Source organism: Micromesistius poutassou (assembly GCF_964030765.1).
Source record: "Micromesistius poutassou genome assembly, chromosome: 19".
In the NCBI taxonomy this organism is placed as follows: domain Eukaryota; kingdom Metazoa; phylum Chordata; class Actinopteri; order Gadiformes; family Gadidae; genus Micromesistius; species Micromesistius poutassou.
In genome coordinates, this window is record NC_140289.1 from 8,582,071 (window position 1) to 8,605,871 (window position 23,801).

At 46.4% G+C, this 23,801-nt stretch overlaps 1 protein-coding gene across 4 annotated transcripts in view; it reads right to left on the bottom strand.

Annotated features, from left to right (window-relative positions):
* utrn (utrophin) overlaps positions 1-23,801 on the bottom strand; it is a 169,168-nt gene that overhangs the window by 130,208 nt on the left and 15,159 nt on the right. For all 4 annotated transcript variants that reach the window (XM_084483729.1, XM_084483728.1, XM_084483730.1 and 1 more), the window contains 14 exons: positions 23,618-23,679; positions 22,820-22,912; positions 22,109-22,186; positions 19,788-19,880; positions 19,113-19,285; positions 16,833-16,948; positions 16,093-16,256; positions 11,630-11,896; positions 9,816-9,997; positions 8,651-8,801; positions 8,295-8,414; positions 7,299-7,400; positions 6,700-6,807; positions 5,786-5,965 (listed from right to left, as the gene is read on the bottom strand). In XM_084483729.1, coding sequence (XP_084339855.1) covers positions 5,786-5,965; positions 6,700-6,807; positions 7,299-7,400; positions 8,295-8,414; positions 8,651-8,801; positions 9,816-9,997; positions 11,630-11,896; positions 16,093-16,256; positions 16,833-16,948; positions 19,113-19,285; positions 19,788-19,880; positions 22,109-22,186; positions 22,820-22,912; positions 23,618-23,679 — 1,889 coding nt within the window. The remainder of the gene's footprint in view (positions 1-5,785; positions 5,966-6,699; positions 6,808-7,298; positions 7,401-8,294; positions 8,415-8,650; positions 8,802-9,815; positions 9,998-11,629; positions 11,897-16,092; positions 16,257-16,832; positions 16,949-19,112; positions 19,286-19,787; positions 19,881-22,108; positions 22,187-22,819; positions 22,913-23,617; positions 23,680-23,801) is intronic.

Genomic DNA, 23,801 nt, shown 5'->3' on the forward strand with positions numbered 1-23,801 from the left:
GTAAGGCAAGGCAAGGCAACTTTATTTATATAGCACTTTTCATACACAAGGCAGACTCAAAGTGCTTCACATAAAAACATTGTCATACAATAAAAGAAAATAATATATAAGTAAAAAAAGTAAAATAGATAGAAAATAAAGACGTAAAAAAAGAAGCATTTTAGAAAGTGCAATGTATTTAAGATCAACAGTCTCTGATACCCACGTCAGGACTCCGACCCGAACTAAAGGAACTTGGTCCTTACCCACGTCGGGACTCCGACCCGACCTAAAGGAACTATGTCCTTACCCATGTCGGGACTCCGATCCGACCTAAAGGAACTATGTCCTTTCTCTGGGACTCCAACCCAGATTCTAGGACTCTAACCCAGTCTCTCTGGTATCAGATCATGTATCTCTCTGGTAAAAATAGAAAATAAAGCAAAGTTAGTAATAAAATAAAAAATAGATAGAAAATAAAGGCAAAGTTAAAAAAGCATTGTGATTAGTCTCAGAAGAACTTAGTGTCCTAGAAGGCTTATGTAGTGGAAGAATATCAGTTAAATATTTTGGCCCTAAACCATATAGGGATTTATAGGTTAGCAACATGAGAATTAAAATCAATTCTCTGACATACCAGCCAATGTAACCAATGTAACGATTTAAGAATAGGTGTAATATGTTCAATTTTTTTGGTCTTTGTTAGAACTCTAGCAGCAGCATTCTGTACAAGCTGTAGTTGCCTTAGAGTTTTTTTTGGGAGACCTGTAAGGAGACCATTGCAGAAATCAAGCTTGCTAGTGATAAAGGCATGTACAAGTTTTTGTAAGTCTTCGGTAGACATGAGCCCTCTAAGTCTTGCTACGTTTTTAAGGTGATAATATGCAGATTTTGTAACTGATTTGATGTGACTGTCGTAAATCTGAACCCATGATAACCCCTTGATTTTTGGCTTTGATTGAGGTTTTCAAGGACAGAGAGTGAAGGTGTTGGGTTACTTTAAGCCTTTCGTTTTTAGCACCAAATACAATTATCTCGGTTTTGTCCTGATTTAGTTGAAGGAAATTTCGGCACATCCAGTCTTTGACTTTCTCAATGCACTGGCACAACAGATCTATGGGCTGATAGTCATTTGGTGATAGCAATACATAGATTTGCGTGTCATCAGCATAGCAATGATGGTCAATATTGTTATTTTACATGATTTGCCCTAGTGGGAGCATGTAGATGTTGAATAGAGAGGGTCCTAAGATCGAACCTTGTGGGACTCCACATGTCACGTTTGTTGATTCTGAAACAAAGTCGCCAATGGAAACAAAGTAGTTCCTATATTGTAGGTAGGACCTAAACCAATTTAAGACTGTGCCTGAAAGCCCCATCCAGATTTCTAATCTGTCCAAAAGTATTGTATGGTCTACAGTGTCGATTGCAGCACTGAGGTCTAGTAGCATTAGTATTGAGATTTTGCCAGAGTCTGTGTTAAGACGGATGTTGTTTTTAAGTTTTTAAGACTTTTGGGAAATTGCGTGATTGGAGAGAGTTGTAAACTATTTGCAATGTCTATTGCTAGGCAGTCAAAAACATTCTTAAAGAGGTTGGTAGGTAACGTATCAAGGCAACAGGTGAATGGCTTTAGTTGTGTCACAGTTTCCACAAGAGTTTTAGAGTCTATGACATTAAAGCATGTCATTGCCACGTTACTTTTACCAGGTAAAACAGGGTGGTTTTACAGTTTAACAGGGTGGTAGTCCATCATTTTTGTTTTAAGTGGAGACATTGATGGCGCATCTGATGCCTTCAATTTTAGCAGTATAAAATGCTGCAAACTCATTACATTTCTGCGTGGAATAAAGGTCAGGTGGAATTTGTGTTGGGGGCTTGGTCAGTCTGTCAACAGTTGCAAATAGGGTTTTGGCATTATTAGTGTTGGTTTTAAGGATATTGGAGAAAAATGTTTCTCTAGCACTTTTAAGTCTAAATTGTAGGCACGGATGCTCTCTTTATAGATGTCATGGTGAATATGAAGTTTTGTTTTACGCCATATGCGTTCAACCTTCCTGCATTCTTTTTTCTGGGCTGTTACAAAAGCAGCTTTTCTCCAGGGTGCCTTTTGCTTTCCAGAAATCGTTTTAACATTATAAGGTGCAATGACATTTTTTTTATTAAAGTTTTCTAAAAGATCATCAGCAGAACATGGGTTGAGAGGTGGTAGCAAGGAGATGGCCTTTTTAAAAAGTACATTAGAATGTTCATTGATATACTGTTTTTTGACAGTATTTGATTTTGTCTGTATGTCGGGAATAAAAGATATATTAAAGAAAACACAGAAGTGGTCAGACAGTGAAGGATCAGTCACCGAGAGATCTGAAACATTGAGACCCTTTGTGGTAACCAGGTTTAGAGTGTGCCCCTTACAATGAGTAGCCTCTTTCACATGTTGAGACATTTCAAATGTGTCCAAAATGGTAAAAAGTTTTTTTGCACACTTATCATTAAAATCATCAGTATGAAAATTGAAGTCACCAGTTATAACTAGACAGTCAAAGTCTGTGGAGATGCTAGACAATAAATCTGTAAAGTCATCGAAGATGACTTTAGATAAGTATGTGGGTGGCCTGTAAATAATTAATAGGAGAACTCTGGGGGAACATTTCAATACAGCACAAAGGTATTCGAATGATGGAAAATCACCAAATAACATCTGTTTCCCCTGAAATACATTTTTAAATATAGCAGCAACCCCTACACCTCTTTTTCCAGATCTACATACATCAAAAAAGTTAAAAGTTGGGAGGAGCTGTCTCTCTCAGAACGGTTGCACTGTTGTTTTGTTCTAGCCATGTTACAGCAGGAATGCAAGAGTTGCCATGTTTTGACATACCGGTAGGCAACCTTGGGTTCAGCAGATTATGCAAAACTTCCTTCATACTGTGTCTACGGCTGAACCCTTTTTTGTCTCAGTAATAATCAGGACTACTATCAGTACAGGGGGCGGGCTGGGGCACCCTCTGCTTGGGTGTTATCAGCCTGTGGCAATGACGTGGCGACTGACACAGATGCAAGTTTGATGCCAACATTTTGATGCCAATTTTTTTCTTAAATTCATCTGGAAAATCATAAAGGGAGAACACAGTGGAGCTGGAGTTGTTGTTGTGGCTATGGGAGAGATGAGGCTGGAGGTCATCGTCGATGGGGGAGTGCTGGAGGTCATTGTCAATGGGAGAGTGCTGGAGGTCATCGTCATTGGGGGAGTGCATAGGAGGGGCGTGGCCGTTCCTCGCCAAGCCAGCATCTGCGATGGAGGAAGGCATGGTGTCGATGGCGTTGGGCGGGCCGTTGTCTCTCTTCAAGGTCTGTGTTCTGTCTGCTATCTGTGTGTCAGATAGTGGCACAGTAGATGTGTTGGGGGGGGGGGGGCTGTAGTCTCACTTCTTCTCAACCTGTGCTCTGACTGTGGCCTGTGTGTCAGACCGTGGCAGGGTAGATTTGTGGGAGAGCGAGAAGAGAAGACTGTCCCCTAACAGTTTTGAGCCTAACCTCTTTGGGTGTAGGCCATCTGCTCTGAAAAGGTATTTGCGCCCCCAGAACAAGTTGAAATTGTCAATAAAGCCCCTTCCTCTTTCATTGCAGACTCTGGAAAGCCATGTATTGAGTGCAAGTAGACGACTGAATCTGTTTATTCCCCTGTCAACTGCTGGTATGGGTCCACTGATGAACGACCTAATGTGTAATTTGTCCAGTATGTCCAATAGTTTAGTGAAATCCCTCTTCAGAAGTTCTGACTGTTCTCTTCGAATATCATTAAGTCCTGCATGCACAATAACCTGTGAGATTTTGGGGTTTTCCAATATAATTGTGGCTAGTTTCTGGTTGACATCACTAACCGTCAAATCTGGGAAGTAGCATGTTTTGATCTTCTTACCGGTTATATCCTTTATGGTTGAGTCTCCTACAATCAGAGTGTCTGGTTCATCTGCTTTCTGTGGGATGGGCCCTTGTTGACTTGAGGTGGCGGTGGCAGACGGATGCACAGCTCGCCTCCGTGGCGACTGGTTCTTGTTCCGTCTCTGTCCGCACCGTCCGTCCGGACGCATCTTTGGGGCTCTGGGGTGCACGGGTGGCAGACGCATATGCAGCTGGCCTCTCTGGCGACAGGGTCATGGTTGGTCTCTGTTCGCACCGTCCGTCTGGACGCATCTCGGACTCAGGGGTGAATGGGTGGCAGGCGCGTCCGTGGACTCTTGAAGTGGCAGGAACCGGTTCTTCAGCAGCAGGGTTAACGTCAGCGATTGGCTAATCTGGCCGATACATGCTACTTTAGCTTTGGGAAGCTTAGCATTTGGCGTTGAGTGAATTTGTTGATTCACTTTGGTATGTTGTTTGGGCTTAGTGCCGACTCTGTGCCAGTGAGAGGCAGCTGGAACTGTCTCTCTCTCGTCCAGCTTCTGGAAGGATACAGTGTATCATCTTGTTGTGTATTTGTCTGAGCTAGCTCAGCAAACTCACCCATCGGCACTGTATCCTGGAGGAGTCTTTTGCATTTTTCTAATGCTGCTAGCCTCGTTTCAAATAAAGCCACTGTCTGTTGCAGTTTGGAGAAGTCTGTGCATTTCCTGGTCTCCATGCCTGAGACATCCGAGTACAGAGGCATGTTGCCGATAGGAAAGTCCAAGGCTTTTGTTGCGGTCTGATTTGTTGCGGTAGTCATAAAAAGTGCCAAAATGTATTTTTGAATCGAGCGATGGAGGTCGACGGAAACAAACTATATATTCTTAAGTATTATGATCATGAAATAAAATAAAATAAAGTAGACCTGAACGAAAATTAAGTAGTTTTTGCCACTGCCTAGTGGAGCTTCGGGAAACATGACCTCTCTCTCTGCTGCCTCTTATCTCCAAATGATGAAGACATCAACTGTAACCAGGCCTGGACCATAAATCCATATTAATAGCTATCGTGATTAAAACATATCTTTTTGAAATACATTATTGTGGGAGTGTGTGTGGATGATGGCTGATTGAAGCAGCCTCACCTGGCGGAGTCTGATTGGACTCTGGGGTTGGCTGAGGCTGCAGACCTGTTACACATTGAGTAATCGATGTGCACAGGTTCAACCAGCCGTCTCAGGGAGAGATCTCCTGGATGGCAGCGGAACACCCTTACCATGCTCATTAACGTAACTAACAATAAACCGTATTTAACACCACCACCCTGTGTCCTATGTCTGGAGGAGCCCAAAAGAAGTCCCCTCGGTGGAGTGTAGTAAAAGACGTTGCTACAATCATGCGTGATAAAAATGTAACAGCATCAGTCAGTGACTCTGCTCAGCGCCCAGAGTCAGTGCAATGCGATGAAGAGGAATACAATGGACTACGTCAGTGGGTGATAATGTGCATGTCCGTAGCACCCCACAAACAAACTGAGGGAAATCCCTGTATGGAAATCCCAGTACTCTGGGCGCCATTCAGGTAATTTTGTCAGCAAAATGAGGGCTCCTGACCGGGGCTAGTTGACGCATGTTTGTGGCCCCTCCCACTCACAACTACTCTCAACTACCACCTGTGTGGAGTAGCGCACTAGAAAAAAAACCTTCTGAAAGTTTCATCTACTCACAAATTACACTCTTCAGTAGAATAGGGGAAACAAGGCGTAAATCCACAACGTTCAGTTTTTGGTTTCCGGCCCAGGCTCTGTGCCGTCTCCCTCCAGGAGCTCTGCTTTGATGCAGTAGGACTGCTGGATCCCAGATTGCTGTTAGATTAAGAATCAATCTCTCTCACACACACACACGCACACATACACACACCTGGGAGGAGCAGTCCTCCAGCATCTGGACCAGGCTGTCCCATCTCAGGGTCAGGTCCTCGGTGGTCCCCTGGATGGTGGCCCCGGCGGCGGGGCTCTGCAGCAGTGACACCACGTCCTGCCCGGCCTCAGACAGCTGGTCCAGAGTCCGCCGCTTTAGCTCCATGTCCTCCTTCAGGGTCTGGAGCACAAGGGGCACGACACAGGACTCAACACTCAAGACACACACTCTGGAGGCAGGCTGCCTCTACATCGCTGGTTCCCGTCCTTTGACCTGAGGTGGACCATCATAAAGACGCTTCGCGGGCCACCTCAAACGCAAACGGTAAACCATAGATAAATACACATGCGGTGGATGAGCAAAGAGTGCCAGCGCCCCGTTTATACTGAAAGAAGGTCATGGGCTTTGGGCAACAGGGGAAAGTCATCAGCACTGCTTGTGTATATTATGTACAGTATATATATTTAGCAAACACAAATCAACACAAAACATCTATGGTACCATGACAAAAAAAGAATATTATGGAATGAAAAAAAGCAACATTATTTGTGAAATATTAACGAGCCATCTATTTCTAGTTTTTTTTTATGTAAAAAAAGTATCTGCATATTTTTTCAATTATTGTTTCAATTATTGTAAAGGTGTAAAAGTCTTTTTCAATATTAAAAGTTTAGGTAAACCTTACAAAAATTTCATGTAGAGGTACAAGTCAATGGTCACTTTGCATACGTTGTTCATTCAAGTTAAACAGATGATCTATCTAATACATCTGATTTATAAATGTAATTCTCTAGAGCTTCAAATTTTAAAAGGCCAGTTAATGCTGTAAGACATACTCAGAAAGGGTATCTTGTATCACAAACTGTATGTGTTTTTACTTTCCTGGACAACGTTCAACGCCAATAGCTCCTTACCGCGAGTCTCCTCACGTTGCCGTTCATCTCGCTTTGGTCCTTGAAGCTGCTGGTCTGGACGTCACCCAATGCCTGCTCCTTCTCCGTCAGCCATGCGCTGAAGAAGGTCTGAGAGAGAGAGAGAGAGAGAGAGAGAGAGAGAGAGAGAGAGAGAGAGAGAGAGAGAGAATATTATCAAAACACAAGCAGTCCCATCTTTAATGAACAACATCACCAGTGAATGGAAAGTTAGCAGTTCACTTTTGCGAGGCTGACTTCTTTCAAAGTACAAAGTCCATTACATCACACAAGAGTGTAATGGATGTCGACCACCATTGAGTTTGAACGGCACTCAATCAGTGAGAGGGAAAGAGTAAAGATGTTGAAAAAATGAGCTGTCGTCCAAGATTTTGATTGAATGCACGTTATGTGGCTCCATCACCTTGCGCACGAGGAGTAGAGTGCTGCTTTTTAGGATGATGATAATGATATTGCGTTTTTTATAATAATGAAAGTGCAATGGTTGATAGGATTAATCCATCATCATAGAGAAATTAAAAGGGAGTGCGTGAGTTTGCGTGCGTGTGCGTATGTGTGTGTGTGCGTGCGTGTGTCTGTACCTGGTCTTCTAGAAGCTGCTGCCACACCAGCAGCACCTCCTGCAGCTTGTGCCAGCGCTCCTCGGTCCAGCGGCACACGGCCGCCCAGCGCTCTCCGAGGGACTGCACCACAGATACACACAGCAGGTCAGGGCAACAGGTAGGGGATGGGTACTTTAGTTAACCATTTAGAAACATTAGTGAATCCAGTAATTAGACCTAAGCTGAGTGCTCCCTAAAGGACTGGACCACAGACACACAGCAGGTCAGGGCAACAGGTAGGGGATGGGTACTTTAGTTAACCATTTAGAAACATTAGTGAATGCAGTTATTAGCATGAACTAACGGTTAACCTATGGTCCAGTAATATTTAACTGATGGCGTTCATGTTGTCTAATGGTGTTGAAGTTAACTTGGGGTATGGTGTTCATGTTGACTAAGGAATTAAGTTATAAACTATTTCATAGGGTTATGGTTATGGTGAACCCCTGAGGAGGTTAGCCCTTAGGGGGTTAAGGTTAGGGTTAATCTAGCCCCGTACTCATCATCATTAACATCATTATAAATGATTACTAGACCAATAGTTAGGTGTTTTTATGGTTAATTATAGTAATCAACTGGATACAGCCAGCCTAACTGGTTGTGCAACTTTGTGACTTACTCACACCATCCAGCCAACTAGCATAGCTCAGCTGGCTGGATGGTGTGAGTAAGAAGGGTTTGGGAGTGTTGATAGTACAATTCTATGAAACCAAGAGAGGGGTAAAGGCTGGCAAGATTTTTATTATATTTTCTTACTTTGTGTTATAAGATCTGTTTGTATTGATAACATTATTGAAATCCATATCGATAAGCATTGACTAGATATGTCAAAGTAATTTTAAGCTACAATAGAGTAGTTGAAATGTTACACATGGGGACTTAAAATCAAAACAATTCTAAACATAAACAAATTACTAAATAAATCAAAAAATTAATTATATATTTTTCTTTGAACACAACTGAAGAGGAACTTACTTGTAGTTGCTCCTCCAGGGCAGCGGTGGCACTCTCGCCACTGTTCTCATCCACCACCACCACCATGTGAGTCAGAGAGTTGACCTTCACCTGCTCTGCCTCCAAGTCATTCTGCAGCTCCTGGGCGTAAAGGGAATCCACACAATGTCTGTGTATGAAGTCCAAGTAACGATTCATCCTATTCATTCATCGACATGGCTCTAGATATTCACACACGGTGCTCTTCTTGCACAGCTGTCAATCCTTTAGTCCTTTCCAAACTGATTTAACCTCTTTCAAGTACCATTTCTAAGGCAAATTGTACCCATTAACAACAGCCTGACAGGCCGGACCGTACAGGTTGTAGGGGGCCTTACTTTATGCTGCTCTATCTGCTCCTTGTAGCCGTCCATATCGCCCGCCACCGCCTCCGACTCCATCTTCTTGATGCGCTCCTCCGTCTGCGTCAGCCAATCAGAGAGCTGCTGCAACTGCTGCTGCTGCAGATCCATCAGGACCTCGTGAAGTCTGAGGCCGAGACCGAGTCAGAGACAGAGAAGAGGTAGGTAAAGAGAGATGGAGAGAACGAGTGAGAGAAACAGTCAGTATAGTAGAAAGGTAGCATGACATTTGTAGCATAAGTTAAAATAGGTATCAAAGTGTCAAAGCGTTTTTAAATTGCTCTCGATTTGTTCAAGATAATTCATGAACATCATGTCAACAGAAACTGTGCATGCTCTACGATGTTTACCTCATAGCAAATAACTCTGGGCGACAATGCAGCCAAAGCACCCTGATGGACAAGTCAAGGCAAGCACACAACACACAACACACACATACACACACCCAAAAGTTTCCCCACAGGCACAGTAAGTCATGCTGAACAAATTGTCATGTGGATCGTATGAATGAGACCCATAATCCGGTGTGTGTGTGTGTGTGTGTGTGTGTGTGTGTGTGTGTGTGTGTGTGTGTGTGTGTGTGTGTGTGTGTGTGTGTGTGTGTGTGTGTAACATTGTAAACTTCTACAATAGATTGCGTTCCAGACTGGGTAATTACTGGAATGTCTAATAAAAGCTTAGTTAAATATGTGGCACTTTCATGGTGCACACATTCCCTGGAGTGTTTTGAAGATTGCCTCATAAATCTCAAAGCATCATAGACACAGCAGGAAAGGGAATGATGATGCTAGCAGTGTGTGTGTGCCTGTGTGTGGGTGCACTTTCTTTTGTGTGTGTGTGTGTGTGTGTGTGTGTGTGTGTGTGTGTGTGTGTGTGTGTGTGTGTGTGTGTGTGTGTGTGTGCGTGCGTGTGTGTGCATGTTTGCGTGTGTGTATCCATGTGTGTGAGCATGTGTGCATGTTTGCATGTGTTTGTCCATGTGTGTGAGCGTGTGCATATTTGCATGTGGGTGTTTGTGTTTGTGAGCTTGTGTGCATGTGTGAGAATGTGCGTGTGTGTGCATGTCTGTGTGTGTCTGCGTGCCTGAGTGCTTGTGCGTGTGCGCATGTCAGTGTGCGTGCGTGTGCGCGTGTGCGTCTACCTGGCCTGCCGGTCCATGCTGGCCACGCGAAGGCTCTCCCAGCGGGAGTTCAGCAGACTCATCTGCTCCCTGATCTCGTCCTCTTCCTCCTCCGCCAGGTTGCCCTGGGCGATCAGCTGGTTGCCCGCTTGAAGCACATTACCCACACTGCTCTGGTGTGCCGTCAGCTCCATCATGAAAGCCTGGAGGGGGGCATCGGGGAAACGGACGTTGAGGTGCAAAATAGGAATCAGTGGTATACATCGGAATAAGTTACCAAACTTTTTGACTCCGGGACTCTGGGTTCAGGCTGTGTTGTGGTGGGTTTCCTTAGTCCTAGCTACCCTTGAGTGTGTGGTGAAGCCTCAACATGGGTCATCGCTAGACCCCTCTTTCCTATGCTCTCAGCGAATCTTCGTTTTCCGATCATTTTGGTTCTAATGCAGACAAGTTTTGACATTGGTCCATTATTAGGGGAGAACGCTGCAGGCGTAATCCGGGAAAAAACATCTGCAATATAATTCTTTGTGGCAATTACCGCCGGTGAATGTACTTGGACTGAAAGTGCTTGTTTTTGCCACTGACAGGCTCATATTGTGTTCTGTCATTATGGAAAGGATCTCAACAGAGGAATAAAAAGGTGTTATAAAAACAAGCAGTTTTCGAGGGGGTACACTGGCGGGGGGTAATTGCTCCAAAACATAACATTGCTGCACGTGTTGGGGGATTGAGGGTGCAGTGTTCCTGCTCAACACCAACCAATTTCCAAAAAGTGTGTGTGTGCATTAGTCCCTTAGAACCAAAATGATCCAAAAATACGGTCCTTGTGGAATAATCCCCAAATTGTCCTTAAAGCTCACATAACCTGATGTCTCATAACACGGAGCCCAGTCAGGACACGTGTGTGTGTGTGTGTGTGTGTGTGTGTGTGTGTGTGTGTGTGTGTGTGTGTGTGTGTGTGTGTGTGTGTGTCACAGCCCCTACACCGCATTATGTCAAGTGGCCAATTGACAGTGATTGCACACTACAGGAAGGCAAGAGGGGGGAGATCTAGGGTGTGTGTACCCCCCCCCCTCTATAAAAGAAGGGGGGCACTGTCTAGGGGTTGGAAATATCAAGCCATGAATGTCACTCAATCAACCTGTTTGTCCTCTCCGAGTGCTCTGGACACATTAGGCTTCAACACTTTTGCCTTGTGGCTTTATGGAGAAGGCCGCCAGCTTAGTGGGGAGCGGTAACAACACCAATCAAACAGGCCGTAGTGAAGGAGGGCTTTTTGTCCCCTGGAAAAGCCAGGCTTTGAAAAATAAAAAGAGGCTTTGGGCCTCGCTGCTTTCACCACTCTCAACTTCTTTCCTTTGACCTGGATTCCAAATATTAAACTCCAAAGGGAACTTAAGCCCAGGGAATTCTCTCTCTTTCTCACCCTCTCAGAGTGTGTGAGAGAGGGAGAGAATACCAGGCCGTGCAACAAGCCCTCCTTCACCAGCCCTTATCAAGGAAACTAAGCAGTGGGCCGCCGCACCGCATAATGCCCCGCTCTTCTGTTTCAAACTGAATTCCAGGCATTCCCCGTGCGTGGGGATCATGTTCCATAGGACACGATCCAGGGCCTTCTATCTACAGCACAACGCCACTGCCTTCCAGCTCAACCACCACTCCTACACAACACGAGATACTGGCAGGCATGTCGAAGACGGCCGACCGTAAACAACCTAATATGTGCATTAAATGTCACAATTATCCATACTTCATTAGGCAGTCTCTCCAACCCAGGTTTTTTTTTTCACCTCCTCCTCCTCCCCTCCCTTCACCTCCTCCCCCTCCCTCCTCACCTCATGCGTGTGGAACTGGTCCTTGACCTCCTCCACGTCGTCCGACACCTCCTCCTGCATGTGCAGCGTGTCCTCGGCCGACAGCAGCCAGGTGAGCACCTCCTCCAGCGTGGCCTGGTAGCTGTCCAGGTCCACCTCCGCCAGGCTTCCCTCCTCCTCCTCCTCCAGCGCCTCCTCCACCTCCACCTCCTCCACCCCCTCGCCTCCGTACTCCATAGAGAGGCTGGGGCCACCGTCGGCCTGCTCCGTCGGAGCCCAGCCCAGGCCCTGGGAGAACAAGGGAATCAGGTTGTTGCTGCCGTGTTGGTGTTACTGGTGGAACTTGCAGTACAGACATAGGAGCGGTGTTCCTAGAGGGTAGTTAGTTGGGAGTTGTTGGATCCAACCCTAGTTGTATCCATTGGAATTGGTCTGCAGTGATTTGGTGAATTGAGGTGACTAGATATGAATTGGACAGAAAACAAGCAAATTCCACAGGAAAACTTGATCAGGCATTGGATATTTCGAACATATATCAAGAAAAGCAACAAAACTTCTTCAAAGGTTTTTTCGGGCAAGCCTTTCACAAAAAACCTGCCACGCACACACCATGTCCATAGACACTAGAGTCTATGAACTCCTGTGTGTGTGTTGAGGTACCTAGCATAAGAATTTTATTCTTGTGTACTTGTACAATAACAATGTAATAAAAGTAATTCTGATTCTCCACAGCCCAAACAAGACCCAAGACCGCCCCATGCATTGTGATCTACATCTCCAGTGTAAGAGCCAAACAACAAGCACTTCTTTTAAACAGCCGTGAGCCATGTGGGAGCAGCAGTCTGGCGTGTTGGGTTGGAGAGGCCCCAGGGAGGGCCCTGCCCGGCCCTGTGGAGGAATACACACAGCAGCAGCAGGTCTGTGGACACTGGGAGGCATGGCCCCTGCGGCCAGCACGGCAGGTCTGCCCACATTCCAAGAATAGCGCAAAATATAAAAATAAAAACGGTTGGGGTGAGGCTGGGCTGTGCCATCGGAGTGATGGGTTGTGTAGTGCACTGCACTGCCCGACGGAAAACAACATGCAATAAGTAAATGCCGTCCGCTGGGAAAAGTGAAACTCAACCACAAACCACTGTCCCTTCTTACTTTTGGGTAACCCTTAATCTCAAGAGATTGCGAGTGAACTCGCACGCGTTTCAACGCACATGTCATTCACACAATGCCGGCGGTGAAGAAAGGCTCTGGGGCTGAGCTGTCACTACACCGACGGAGAAAATGAGAGGACTGCAGCCGAGAGGTGCTGACAAGCTCTCCGCATCCAGGTGGGAGATAGGGGGGCGGTGGAGGGAGTGGGGGGGGGGGGGGGGGGGGGGGGGTTTATCAAGGAGAAAAAGGGGGACGTGGAGAGGGAGCGGAGCTGTCGGCTCGTCCCCGTGCAGTAGGATAAATGGTAGTGTGATAGTGGTAGACGGGGGCTAGAGGGAGGATGTGCTCCATCCCCATAAGGCTACACAGGAAGGAGCTGGCCAGTCTCAATGCCGGGGCTGAGCTGCTGGGAAAGTCTGAATGAAGTAGGAGCGGTTGGGGAACAACTGGGGGGCTGTCATTAATTCAGGCTGGGAGAAAACATTTAGCTCATCTCTCCCTCGGAGACATCCTAAGAGAGGGGCTTTTTTTGTCTTAATTTTTTTTGTCAAGGGCACACACACTAATGGGGCTTGGTTCTTGACAAAACCGTAATGCAGCGATTTATTTCATTTGTCCATCTCCTTTGTTTTGTACTTAGTATTATGCCTGCTATTTCCTTCAAAGGGTTTCGTGCAGCAATACCTATCCTTATTGTAGGCGCAAAATCAAATATGACACCAGACACCAGTTGGAAATGTCAAATAAGGAGGAGATGAAGACTCAGAAGCTGACTCAGAAGGTCAGATATGCGGTGGAGAAAAAAACAATAAATCATCCTCCGATTGGGAAATAGGTCGCGTTGTTTCTGCACAGCTGAACGAAAGTGATCACCCGTCGAAAACACCCCCTGACATTTGAAGGCATTCTGAGATAAGTCGTCCACATGTTTGTACAGGCTTTGTCAAAGAGCGTTTGCTGCAAGGGGAGAGGTCATTATAAAGGAGAAAATCAGAAGGTGAAAGGAGGGATGTGAAAGATTAGAGGAGGGTGGGACAAATCCTGTGACCGAGCGTATTGGTATTCTGGTCAATGGCCGGTAAAACCAGAAACCCAGCATCACTCACTCACAAAAAAGACATAAACACGACGTAAAAGACGTAAAACATAGCATGATGAGCACTGAATAACATTGTTCAACCCAAAACAACATTACAACGTTCTACAAGTACCAGAAGAAGTCTGGTATAAATTAACTCTAGCTCTCAGGCAGGCCAAACAGCTGAAAGCAGCGAATGATCTCCATCCATTCGTCCGTCTCCACGTCCAATCACACTACGGCGTCGGTGCGACAGTGTTTTCGACTTTGAGGAAGTAGACTACATAATCAGTGAGGGGGCGGGAGTTCAGACCATGGCTACACAGAGTCTATCCAAGGCTGGGTTTATTAGCTGAGAGATGTATATTAATAAACCTTGACAGTTTCCGTATTCCATAAGGTATTCACTAGGTGTGTAGTGTATACATCCCTCAATGATAGGTTGTGTTTATAAAAAAAAAGAAAAGAAAATGTATCCGGTTGTCGCTGACTTGACGAAGTGACGGTCCCAGCAGTAGGCCCATCTACCCGCGTGGGGAACATGCTCTACTGTTGTGAACAACAAAGAAAGCCTTCATGAATCTCATCCTCTCCACCCCCCCACTCCCCATTTCCATCTCGCTACCACAAGCATTACGCATCACTTCCTAGAGGGGGGAGAGGAAGTGTGCCAGGAAAATCAAATCCTTGTTGGACCAATCAGAGAGCGTCGTCTCACACAGACTTTTTCCAATCCGCTTTCCAAACGGCGTGGGAAGCATTTGCAAGCGGGCATTTGGAGAGGGAGAGAGACGGAGAGAGAAAAAGCGAAGGAAAAGGAGCAAGAGAGAGAAAGAGAAAACGGTAGAGGTGTTTTGGGGACTGCCGATGCCCATGGAAACATCTCTAGAAGGTGAGTATTGGAACTAGCTAGTCTCCCAGGTTGCACATGTGTTTGAGGGAGGTATGCTAACATCTGGCGGGGCCTGTTAAGGCTCCTAACCAGGCCGATGTGGAAAAGTTAGGTTGTCACCAAGTGGCAGCAGGTTCACGTAGCATGACAGCCATGTGGTGAATAACTACAGCAGCAAACCGTGGAAAGATTTGAATAATGCCTGAATGTATTAAGCTATTCAAACAAGGAATTTGTGCATTGGAGTTGAATAGGTGCAGAGAGTACAGTTGTATGCAAAATGGAAATGTTTGCATTGGCCAGTATTTTACCACTGAACTCTAACCCGACTCCAGCTACAGCTACAGTGTGTGTGGGTGTAAGGGCGTCTATTGGGCATGTCAGAAGAGTGAATCACGGGGGTTCTACTCCCCAGTCGCCTGACATTCATATTACATGCTCTGAAAGAACAACCTTCAATTAGAAGGTGAGAATGACTCATTTTAACCAACACACACACACACACACACACACACACACACACACACACACACACACACACACACACACACACACACACACACCATGTAGCCTTCAGAGAAAATCTAATTGAAAATGTAACAGCTATGACAAGTCAGATTTGACTTGCTGTTGCCTGACTTCCTCATACTTTAAATAGAAACTTGTCAACATCCACTCAGGCCCTTCCACAGGGTCACACCATGAGTGGTGAACAGCACAGACCCAATTGGGATTTATGTATCCCTGGTTTGAGGAGCCTGTGGCTGTTTATCACCCAAACAGGATGGAAAATCATCTTCACGGCTATAAACGGCCTTTACAACGCACAAGCTAAACAACATCCACAGCCTTGCACAAATATGGTGTCGAGAGCACGTTAATAATACAAATAAAAAGCTTATTGCAACATAAAGCCACAATACGGTCTACAGCATTGGGTCCCAACCTTTACATTTACGTAGACCACTAAAATGTCACTACCTCGTATTCAGACAGTAATAAACATATGAATAAACACACAGTTGCTGAGCAAAGAGTGCCAGCCCCCAGTTTATACACAATCATTACTGCATATGGTGGCCAACTGGAAACAGTGGAAGGATTTAGCCGCAGTGCATTAATTAAGCCAACACAAATGAACAACATTACAAACGAAAACATTTTATGGAATTCACAAAACGACACTATTTTTTCTACGACACTTAATTCTTTTCTATTTTTGTCGATTTCAAGAATGAAATCCAACGTACCTCCAGAGAGAGAGTGTGTGTGTGTGTGTGTGTGTGTGTGTGTGTGTGTGTGTGTGTGTGTGTGTGTGTGTGTGTGTGTGTGTGTGTGTGTGTGTGTGTGTGTGTGTGTGTGTACCTGTGGGCTGAGGCCGGCGGGGGGGGCGTCCTCGGTCTTGTAGCGGCGCGGCAGGGTCTCCACCTCGCGGATGGCCTCCATGGTGACCTCGTGCGGCAGCACGGCGAACAGCGACGTCACGTACATGATGATGGACTTCTTGTCGGGCAGCTGCACCGCCACGTCTGGGACAGAGGGAGGACGGCGGGCAGCGGGGCCCGTTAAAGTGAGGGGCCATCCTGAGGGCCCGGACCATGGACTACAAAACCCAGAATCCCCTTCAAAAGGAACTGTCGACGCCTTTTGAGCCACCGTTGAGGAATGGATCCCAAATGGCAAAGAATAGTACCGTGATACCACAAAAGTAAATTGACAGAACAAGTGTCATCCCAGCATGTACCATAATCAAATATGGGGCCTTATGGTAGAGGGGTGTTCTTCAGAGTGTGTTCTTTAGTGTGTGTGTGACAGGTTGGGGCCCAATTAAGCCAGTGCTTTGACGGGGGTTAAACTCTACCTGCCTCACATGACAGACAAAGTCATGACAGCGCGACCACATGTTATGTTATGTTATCTCACTCACTCACTCACTCACTCACTCACTCACACACTCACACACACACACAACAAGGTGTCCGGTGTTGTGCTTAAGTGGCACCAAGGTTTGGAAGCGGTCAACACGCCTGGTTCTTGTTTGACGTGGCTACAATCGACCGGTATCCCACATCTGTGAGGTTCTCGGGAGTCATTCCAGTGGATACCTTCTGGGTCCAGGAGCCTCTCCACGGCCAGCTGGTCTTTGGCAACGGTGAAGGCGTGGTCCAGTCGCTCCACGGGGCTCATGCGGACCACCTGCTCCCAGCTGAACACGTTGGGTCTGAGGTCACACGGAGCAAAGGAAGTCACCACTCATTATTATTGAACAGGCATGCGGAAAACGAAGGTGGGTGAGACGGGACCGGGAACGGGCAAGACTGGTGACAACGTGTCGCTTGCATGATCCATACGATAACGATGGAATCATAGTGAAAGTAAAAAAGTAATAACGAAAAGTAAATAAACGTATCGCCGCAAGAAACAAGAGGAAACAGGGCCATGGATTCCAACAGTATTATACAAAAGTATAAAATATCTGTGTATAGATCAGGCTGCAGGGCAACAGTCTGACAGCCTGCATGAAAATAAGCATAAATGGTCCACCTGTAAAAGAGTGCACCCTCCGCCCCCTCCCGGTCTGACCGTAAACCCCACCATCTTAACTAACACATTTTCTGCGGGAAACCCTGAGGGTTGTGGGTAAGTACTTCGCTCCATAGGGAGGCGTGGAGCTTCCCCTGCGGTCTGTTTTCAACATCTGTGACATTCCTGCAGCAGAGCAGATATGTAACAGGGACTACCATTATGTCCGGCGGCCCTGGATGTGCCCAGGGCAGTGGGGGGGGCGAGTCTTACGGTGCGCATGTATGTGTGTGTGTACAAGGGGTCACAGAACCTTGACTCCAGTCCTGCACCGCCTCTTTCATATGCAGCATAATATACACAGGCACACATGCTCTCTCATACACACACACACACGCACAAGCTCGCTCGCACACACTTGACATGAGAGAAAGGGTTGGGTCAGGCTGTGTATACACACCCCGGGTACGCACTGACCCTCTCCATGGCCAACGTGACCTTTCCCCAGAAACACAGCAGTGTATTCCATTCCCTCTTGGCCTCGTTCACACACACACACACACACACACACACACACACACACACACACACACACACACACACACACACACACACACACACACACACACACACACACACACACACACACACACACACACACACACGTCCAACGGAGTCTTAAACTAATATCTACTTTTTTTATCAGGGTACTTCTCAGCCAATTCGGCACCTATGGCCCTCCTTCCATCCATGGGAGGCCGGATCCCTCTTCTGTGTTCCTGCCCAAGAGTTTTTCCTTCTTTTTTTTATCCATTTTAGGGCTTAGCGGTAGAGGGTGTCGTATAATGTGGGGCTGTGAAGCCTTTTGAGGCTGTAAATGTGATTAAATGCTATACAAAATAAAAAGTACTTGAGTATTGTGGAAGCCAGTAGCAGGGAGTGAAAGTGATCTTTTATCTTCATGTGTAGTGAATGACCCTGAATCCATTTTCACTCCCGGCTAGGGCTATCAAAGTAGGCTTTAGACGAGAGAGTCACGACCTAAGATATTGTCTGGTACAGCACGAAACATTCCTGAAGAAAACAGATAATCAGTAAAACACTGAATGTGTCTTCTGCACAAATAAGAACAGGGCAAGGAGAACTTGAAAAAAGATACACTCTTAAAACAATTGGCCTCCAGTTAGATAAAGGACTCTAGACCATGTATCCAGTATCAGGATATGGATGATTCAGCCTTTTAATTATGATGAGTAGCATTCCTCACAGTAAAAGTTTGGCATATCAAGTGCAACAACCTTTAATTAAGGCCTTAGATAGACTGATAGCTGATCTATTGTTAGATAAAAATGTCGACACTCAAACTGAACCCTCCCCCCACCATAACAAAACAACATGCTATATCTGCCTGCACTGATCTGACAATGCCTTGGTCTGTACCAACGGCATCCTGATACAGTACAGTATAACAACCAAGCCTAATGGCCATTGTGTTGAATGCAAGTTGCTCTGGATAAAAGCGTTAACCAAATAAGATTGCGGGGCATTGTTGGAATTGCGACAAAAGGTTGCTAACAGCCACATCAGGCCCGAATTAAATGAAATTTAAAAAGAGCAGTAACACATTTTGCGCTAATGTGACAACTGTTGTGCGAGGGGGAATTGACCACGCAGTGATGCGTGTGCACAAACCCACCTCGAAACTCCTTGTCCTCGCATAACAAAACCACATCCCTGAGACCCCAACACCCCAACTCCACTAAGGCCAAAAACAACCAGCCCCCAGCCCCTTCCGCCCCCAGCCCCTTCCTCCCCGCGCCCCCCCCCCCCCCCCCCTGCCCCCGCTATCCCCTGTCCCGGACCTGAAGCGGTGCAGGATGGCGTTGAAGGCCAGGCCGTCGGCCCAGCTGGTGGTGAAGTTGAGCACGTTGACGTCGGGGCGAGCGGCGCTGCACTGGCGCACCCAGCTCAGCAGGATCTTCTCACTGTTGGTCTGCTGCAGGTTGGACATGATGTCCTTCATGATGTCTTTCACCTGCAAGCACGCACACACACACACACACACACACACATACACAGATAGAGAGAGAGGAAGGGAGAGGGACAAAAAGATGGACAAGCAGATAGACAGATCAACAGAGAGAACATAAAGGTAGAGAAGGCAACACACACACACACATATTTACACACAGACATGTACACACACACAGATAGAGAGAGAGGGAGGGAGAGGGACAGAAAGATGGACAAGCAGATAGACAGATCAACGGAGAGAACATAAAGGTAGAGAAGGCAACACACACACACACACACGCAAAAAAAACATAAGCCCGGAGGTGTGACACGGTATAGTGGCGGGACAACAGTATTTGTGATATGTGACTTTTTTTTTTTCTCTCTTTCCGTCGCCAGGGAACCTGCATCAACATGTGTCGAAGCACTCCGGCAGGTCAGCTCCTTCAAAGGCTGTATGGTGAAGGTGTGTGTGGAGCGCACAGGAAGGCGTCCACACGGGCTCTGTGACCGTGTGTGCTCACCTGCCAGTGGAGGATTATGCTCCAGATCAGGCCCAGAGTCAGCTTACGGTTTCCATCCACTATGTCCGTCCCGCCGATGTTGACCAGGTCCACCTGAGGCAGGCCGTCACACGCGCACACACACACACACACACACACACACACACACACACACACACACAAAATAAAGGGAGAGAAGGCAAAGGGGAGAATGATAATTTTTCTTAGGATAAGTGTCATAAATATTAAATAAATATTTGGCCTGTTAAGCCTTTTGAGACTGTACCGGTGATTAAGGGCTATGCAGATAAAATTGAATTGAATAAGCTTCCACCCAAATATAAATGTTATACATAGCACATACACAAACACACACACGGTTTCTGATGGTAAAAGCGTGGATGTGTTCAGGTCTAAATGAACATAAAAGGACTCATAATAACAGCATTGCGGCACCCCATCCTTCACCCGCTGGGCCCTCCTGAACACACGCATACCTTCACACACACTGCGTATTAGGGCTGACAAGTTCTGGCCAGTTGATTGATTGGTTGGTCGATGTGCACTTGTTCGACCCAGCTCTCATTGTTCGGACGATCTCTGTTCCTTTCATAAGTAAAAAGCACGTCCTGATCTATAATTTTCTCGGGCGGTATGGACAAATGCAGTCCAATTTTTCTGTGATGTGAAATATAGAGTGGTGTTAGAAATACACAGTAAATGGACTGCATTTATATATCACTTTTCTAACCAGTGGCCATTCAAACCGCTTACGGTATTGCCGTATATGCTGTATACACCCATTCATGCACATATTCACACACTGACGGTGGTGTCAACCCTGCAAGGCAACAACTGCTCGTCAGGAGCAGTTAGGGTTAGGTGTCTTGCTCAGGGACACCTCGACACTCCAGGAGGAGCCGGGGATCAAACTAGGCTAGCAGGCTGGAGTAGAGTACACTTTGGCCGATTCAATTAATCTAGAGATAACTGGCATATTTATTAAAGTACTTTTTTTGGTTAGTTTAGTTTGGTTAGTTGTAGAGTTGGCTGTTTTTACCGCAACCAAGATTTCCTTTGGTTGACTACAGCCCTAGTGCTTATTATTATCCTCATTATTATAATTAGGTGTTTGTGTGTTATACCTAACCGTGTACCTAATGCACGGCCGAGTATGCAATGATTATATGTAAATACTGTGGAGGGGATGAAAGGGGGGAGCAGGTGGGATATGAGGGGGTCAAGTGTCTGGGCACAGCGTAAAGTGACCCTCCTCTCGCTGACCCATCCCAGCTACAATTATTTCACTCTCTCTTTCCCTCGCTCAGGAACGCAACGGCATAATGCCAGCAGCCCGAGGGACACGAAAACACAGATAGCGCACATACCTGTGGCTACCGTATATCGTGCCTGAAAAGCTTTCTTGAAAACCAGCTGTAGCCCCGCCCTGCTGAAAGCTTTCTCAAAGCCTATCCTATCCTTGAATGTCCACCGGATTCAGAGCTGCGTTACAGCCGGCGTGGGGATACTGACCACGTCCGCCCCACCGCTCCCTCCCTCTCCATGTCATGTAAACAGGGCCAGATATGCCGCAGGGTAGGAGTCTGGCTGCCATCCTGGCTGCAAGAGGTTATCCATTTTTGAAAACACGCACGCATGGAATCTTTGCCCCCCACCCCCTGCAGTTCACTCCATGGGCACGCCTCTTATCTCTGCCGCAACGCTCTCTCCTGCCGCTATTGAGGCGGGAAGATTGGCTGTTGTATGGAAAGAGAATGGCTGGTGGTGATGGGGGGAGGGGGGGGGGGGTGGCTGGCTCAGACTACCGCACTGAATAGCTGGGGTAATGACGAACACACTTTGGATGTGCATCAACACCTCCCAGCCTCGCCATAAGGCTGAGTTTACAGCCAGACACGCCCACCCACACGCAGTTTTCATTGTGGACGAGACAAGACAAGGACATGGTTAAGCGAAGAGACCGCGGCCTCGGCTCTGTTATGGCTCCGACTTCTTCTGGTTTCTTACTCGCTCTGGGGGAAGAGAGTGTGTTTGTGTGCGTGTGCGTGTGCGTGCGTGCGTGCGTGTGTGTGTGTGTGTTGGGGGGGGCTGGGGGAAACTGGTGTCAAGTGAGGTAAGCTAGCGTCCTCTGGGGATCAGGCATGGAGGATGACACACACACGGATGAAACCACACAAGATCCGGAAGCCCGCACGGCCAGGGACGTGGCGTGGCTCCATTAGCGCCCGGGTCAGGGTCAGGGTCAGGGGTCAGGGAGGGGCGGAGAGGAACCAAAAACCACTCCCCCAGGGTGTGACCGCGAGATGGATTGGGTTACTCACGTTGCTCTGATGCAGGACCTGGAGCACTTTGTTGACGTTGTTGAGGGCGTGTACCCGGGTGGACCCTCTCTCTTTGGTCTGAAGAAAAGACAAGAGAAAGAGAGAGGTCGGGTCAGCGGGTCAGACTTCAAGTACCAGGCAGGGAACCGGGAGAACTGAGTTCTGGGTTCTAAGCTGAAGGAGTCCTACATGCCGATCGCTTTGGATAAGAGCACCTGGTGAATGTAATGATACTAATATTAACCGTAATTATTATAATCTCAATGATAATCTCAATGAGCCAAACTGAAGCGTTCAATTATGTTATGCGAGACGTTGTTCAGACAGCGTTAACCACGGCGCACCACTCTTCACCGTGCACTTATCCTACACCATTACACTGTCAGCGGCAGTCATTGTGCTCATGGAAAGAAGGGCAGATTTACCCTGTGCCAGGCTGCCGACGCAGAGCCCTGCTGACAACCAGCCCATGACAGCCGGTGTGTGTGTGTGTGTGTGTGTGTGTGTGTGTGTGTGTGTGTGTGTGTGTGTGTGTGTGTGTGTGTGTGTGTGTGTGTGTGTGTGTAATTTCTGTTAAAATATTACCTGATTCACATGCATAGCAAATATATTGCAGCAAAAACACACTAAGCCTCAATCCATATAACTTCGTTGCACAAACATGTGCACACACGTGCACATGCATGCACGCACACACGCAGGCACACTCACCAGGGCAGTGCCTGTGAGTCCCTCCAGCAGGTCCAGAAGCTTCCGTCCGTCTCTCAGGTCGGAGAACATGTCTTTGATTGGCGTCTTCCCAGCCTGTGGACACAACCACAGGGTTGATAGCCGTAGCTCTGCCACATCAAAACTGTTTGATCTCATCTTGAACTAAATCACCATCTAAAAGATGTTAGCTTGACCGACTTTGATAAATCAACAAAAACAAGATGTTTAACAGTACACCATATTGTTAAACCTGCCTTGGAATAACCTTCATAAATGGTCACGTCAACAAGGAAGGCAGTGTTCAACAGGTACAGTTGTGGAAAGACAAATTGTTTCAAACATCAAAATATTACAAATGTACTATACTAAGGAAAATCATTATAATTTTGTAAAACATATTTACTATACTATAACTAATTCACAAACAAAAAAAATACTACTTAAAAGCATCCTATCTCGTGAATATCTTCCAAAGCCTGGGAAGCCCGGGTCAGGCACCACAGCTGTGATCTCAAGGGGGAACAGCTCTTACAAACACAATAAACAAAACTTAAGGTCAGACTAAAATAGCCCTCTCAACTATAACCTCAAATTAAAACACACCATTTCCATTTGTATGCGTTTGGTTGTGGTAGCCTGCTTCTTTGTCCATTTAAAAACAAAAGAACAAATGTGCTTTCAGTGTGCAGGGCACATCAGCTTCTCTAATGTGGTCTGAAAATGGTAATTTTGAAAAGTGTACTGACAAATTAGTCATCTGGTTGAGAGCAGAGGTTTTTTTTTAGTATTTTACATTACCTTGGAGAACTGTGCATTAAGCCATTTGGTGAACGTTTTCTTCTGTACCGAATCATGCTCATCTGTGGAAAAAAAACAAAATAAAAAACAAAGAAAAGGAAAACAACAGATTAGTATACAATGGAAGCAGACAGAAGAATTGCAGATAAACTCAATTTTCTCGGAAAATTGGAGCCAGCAACGA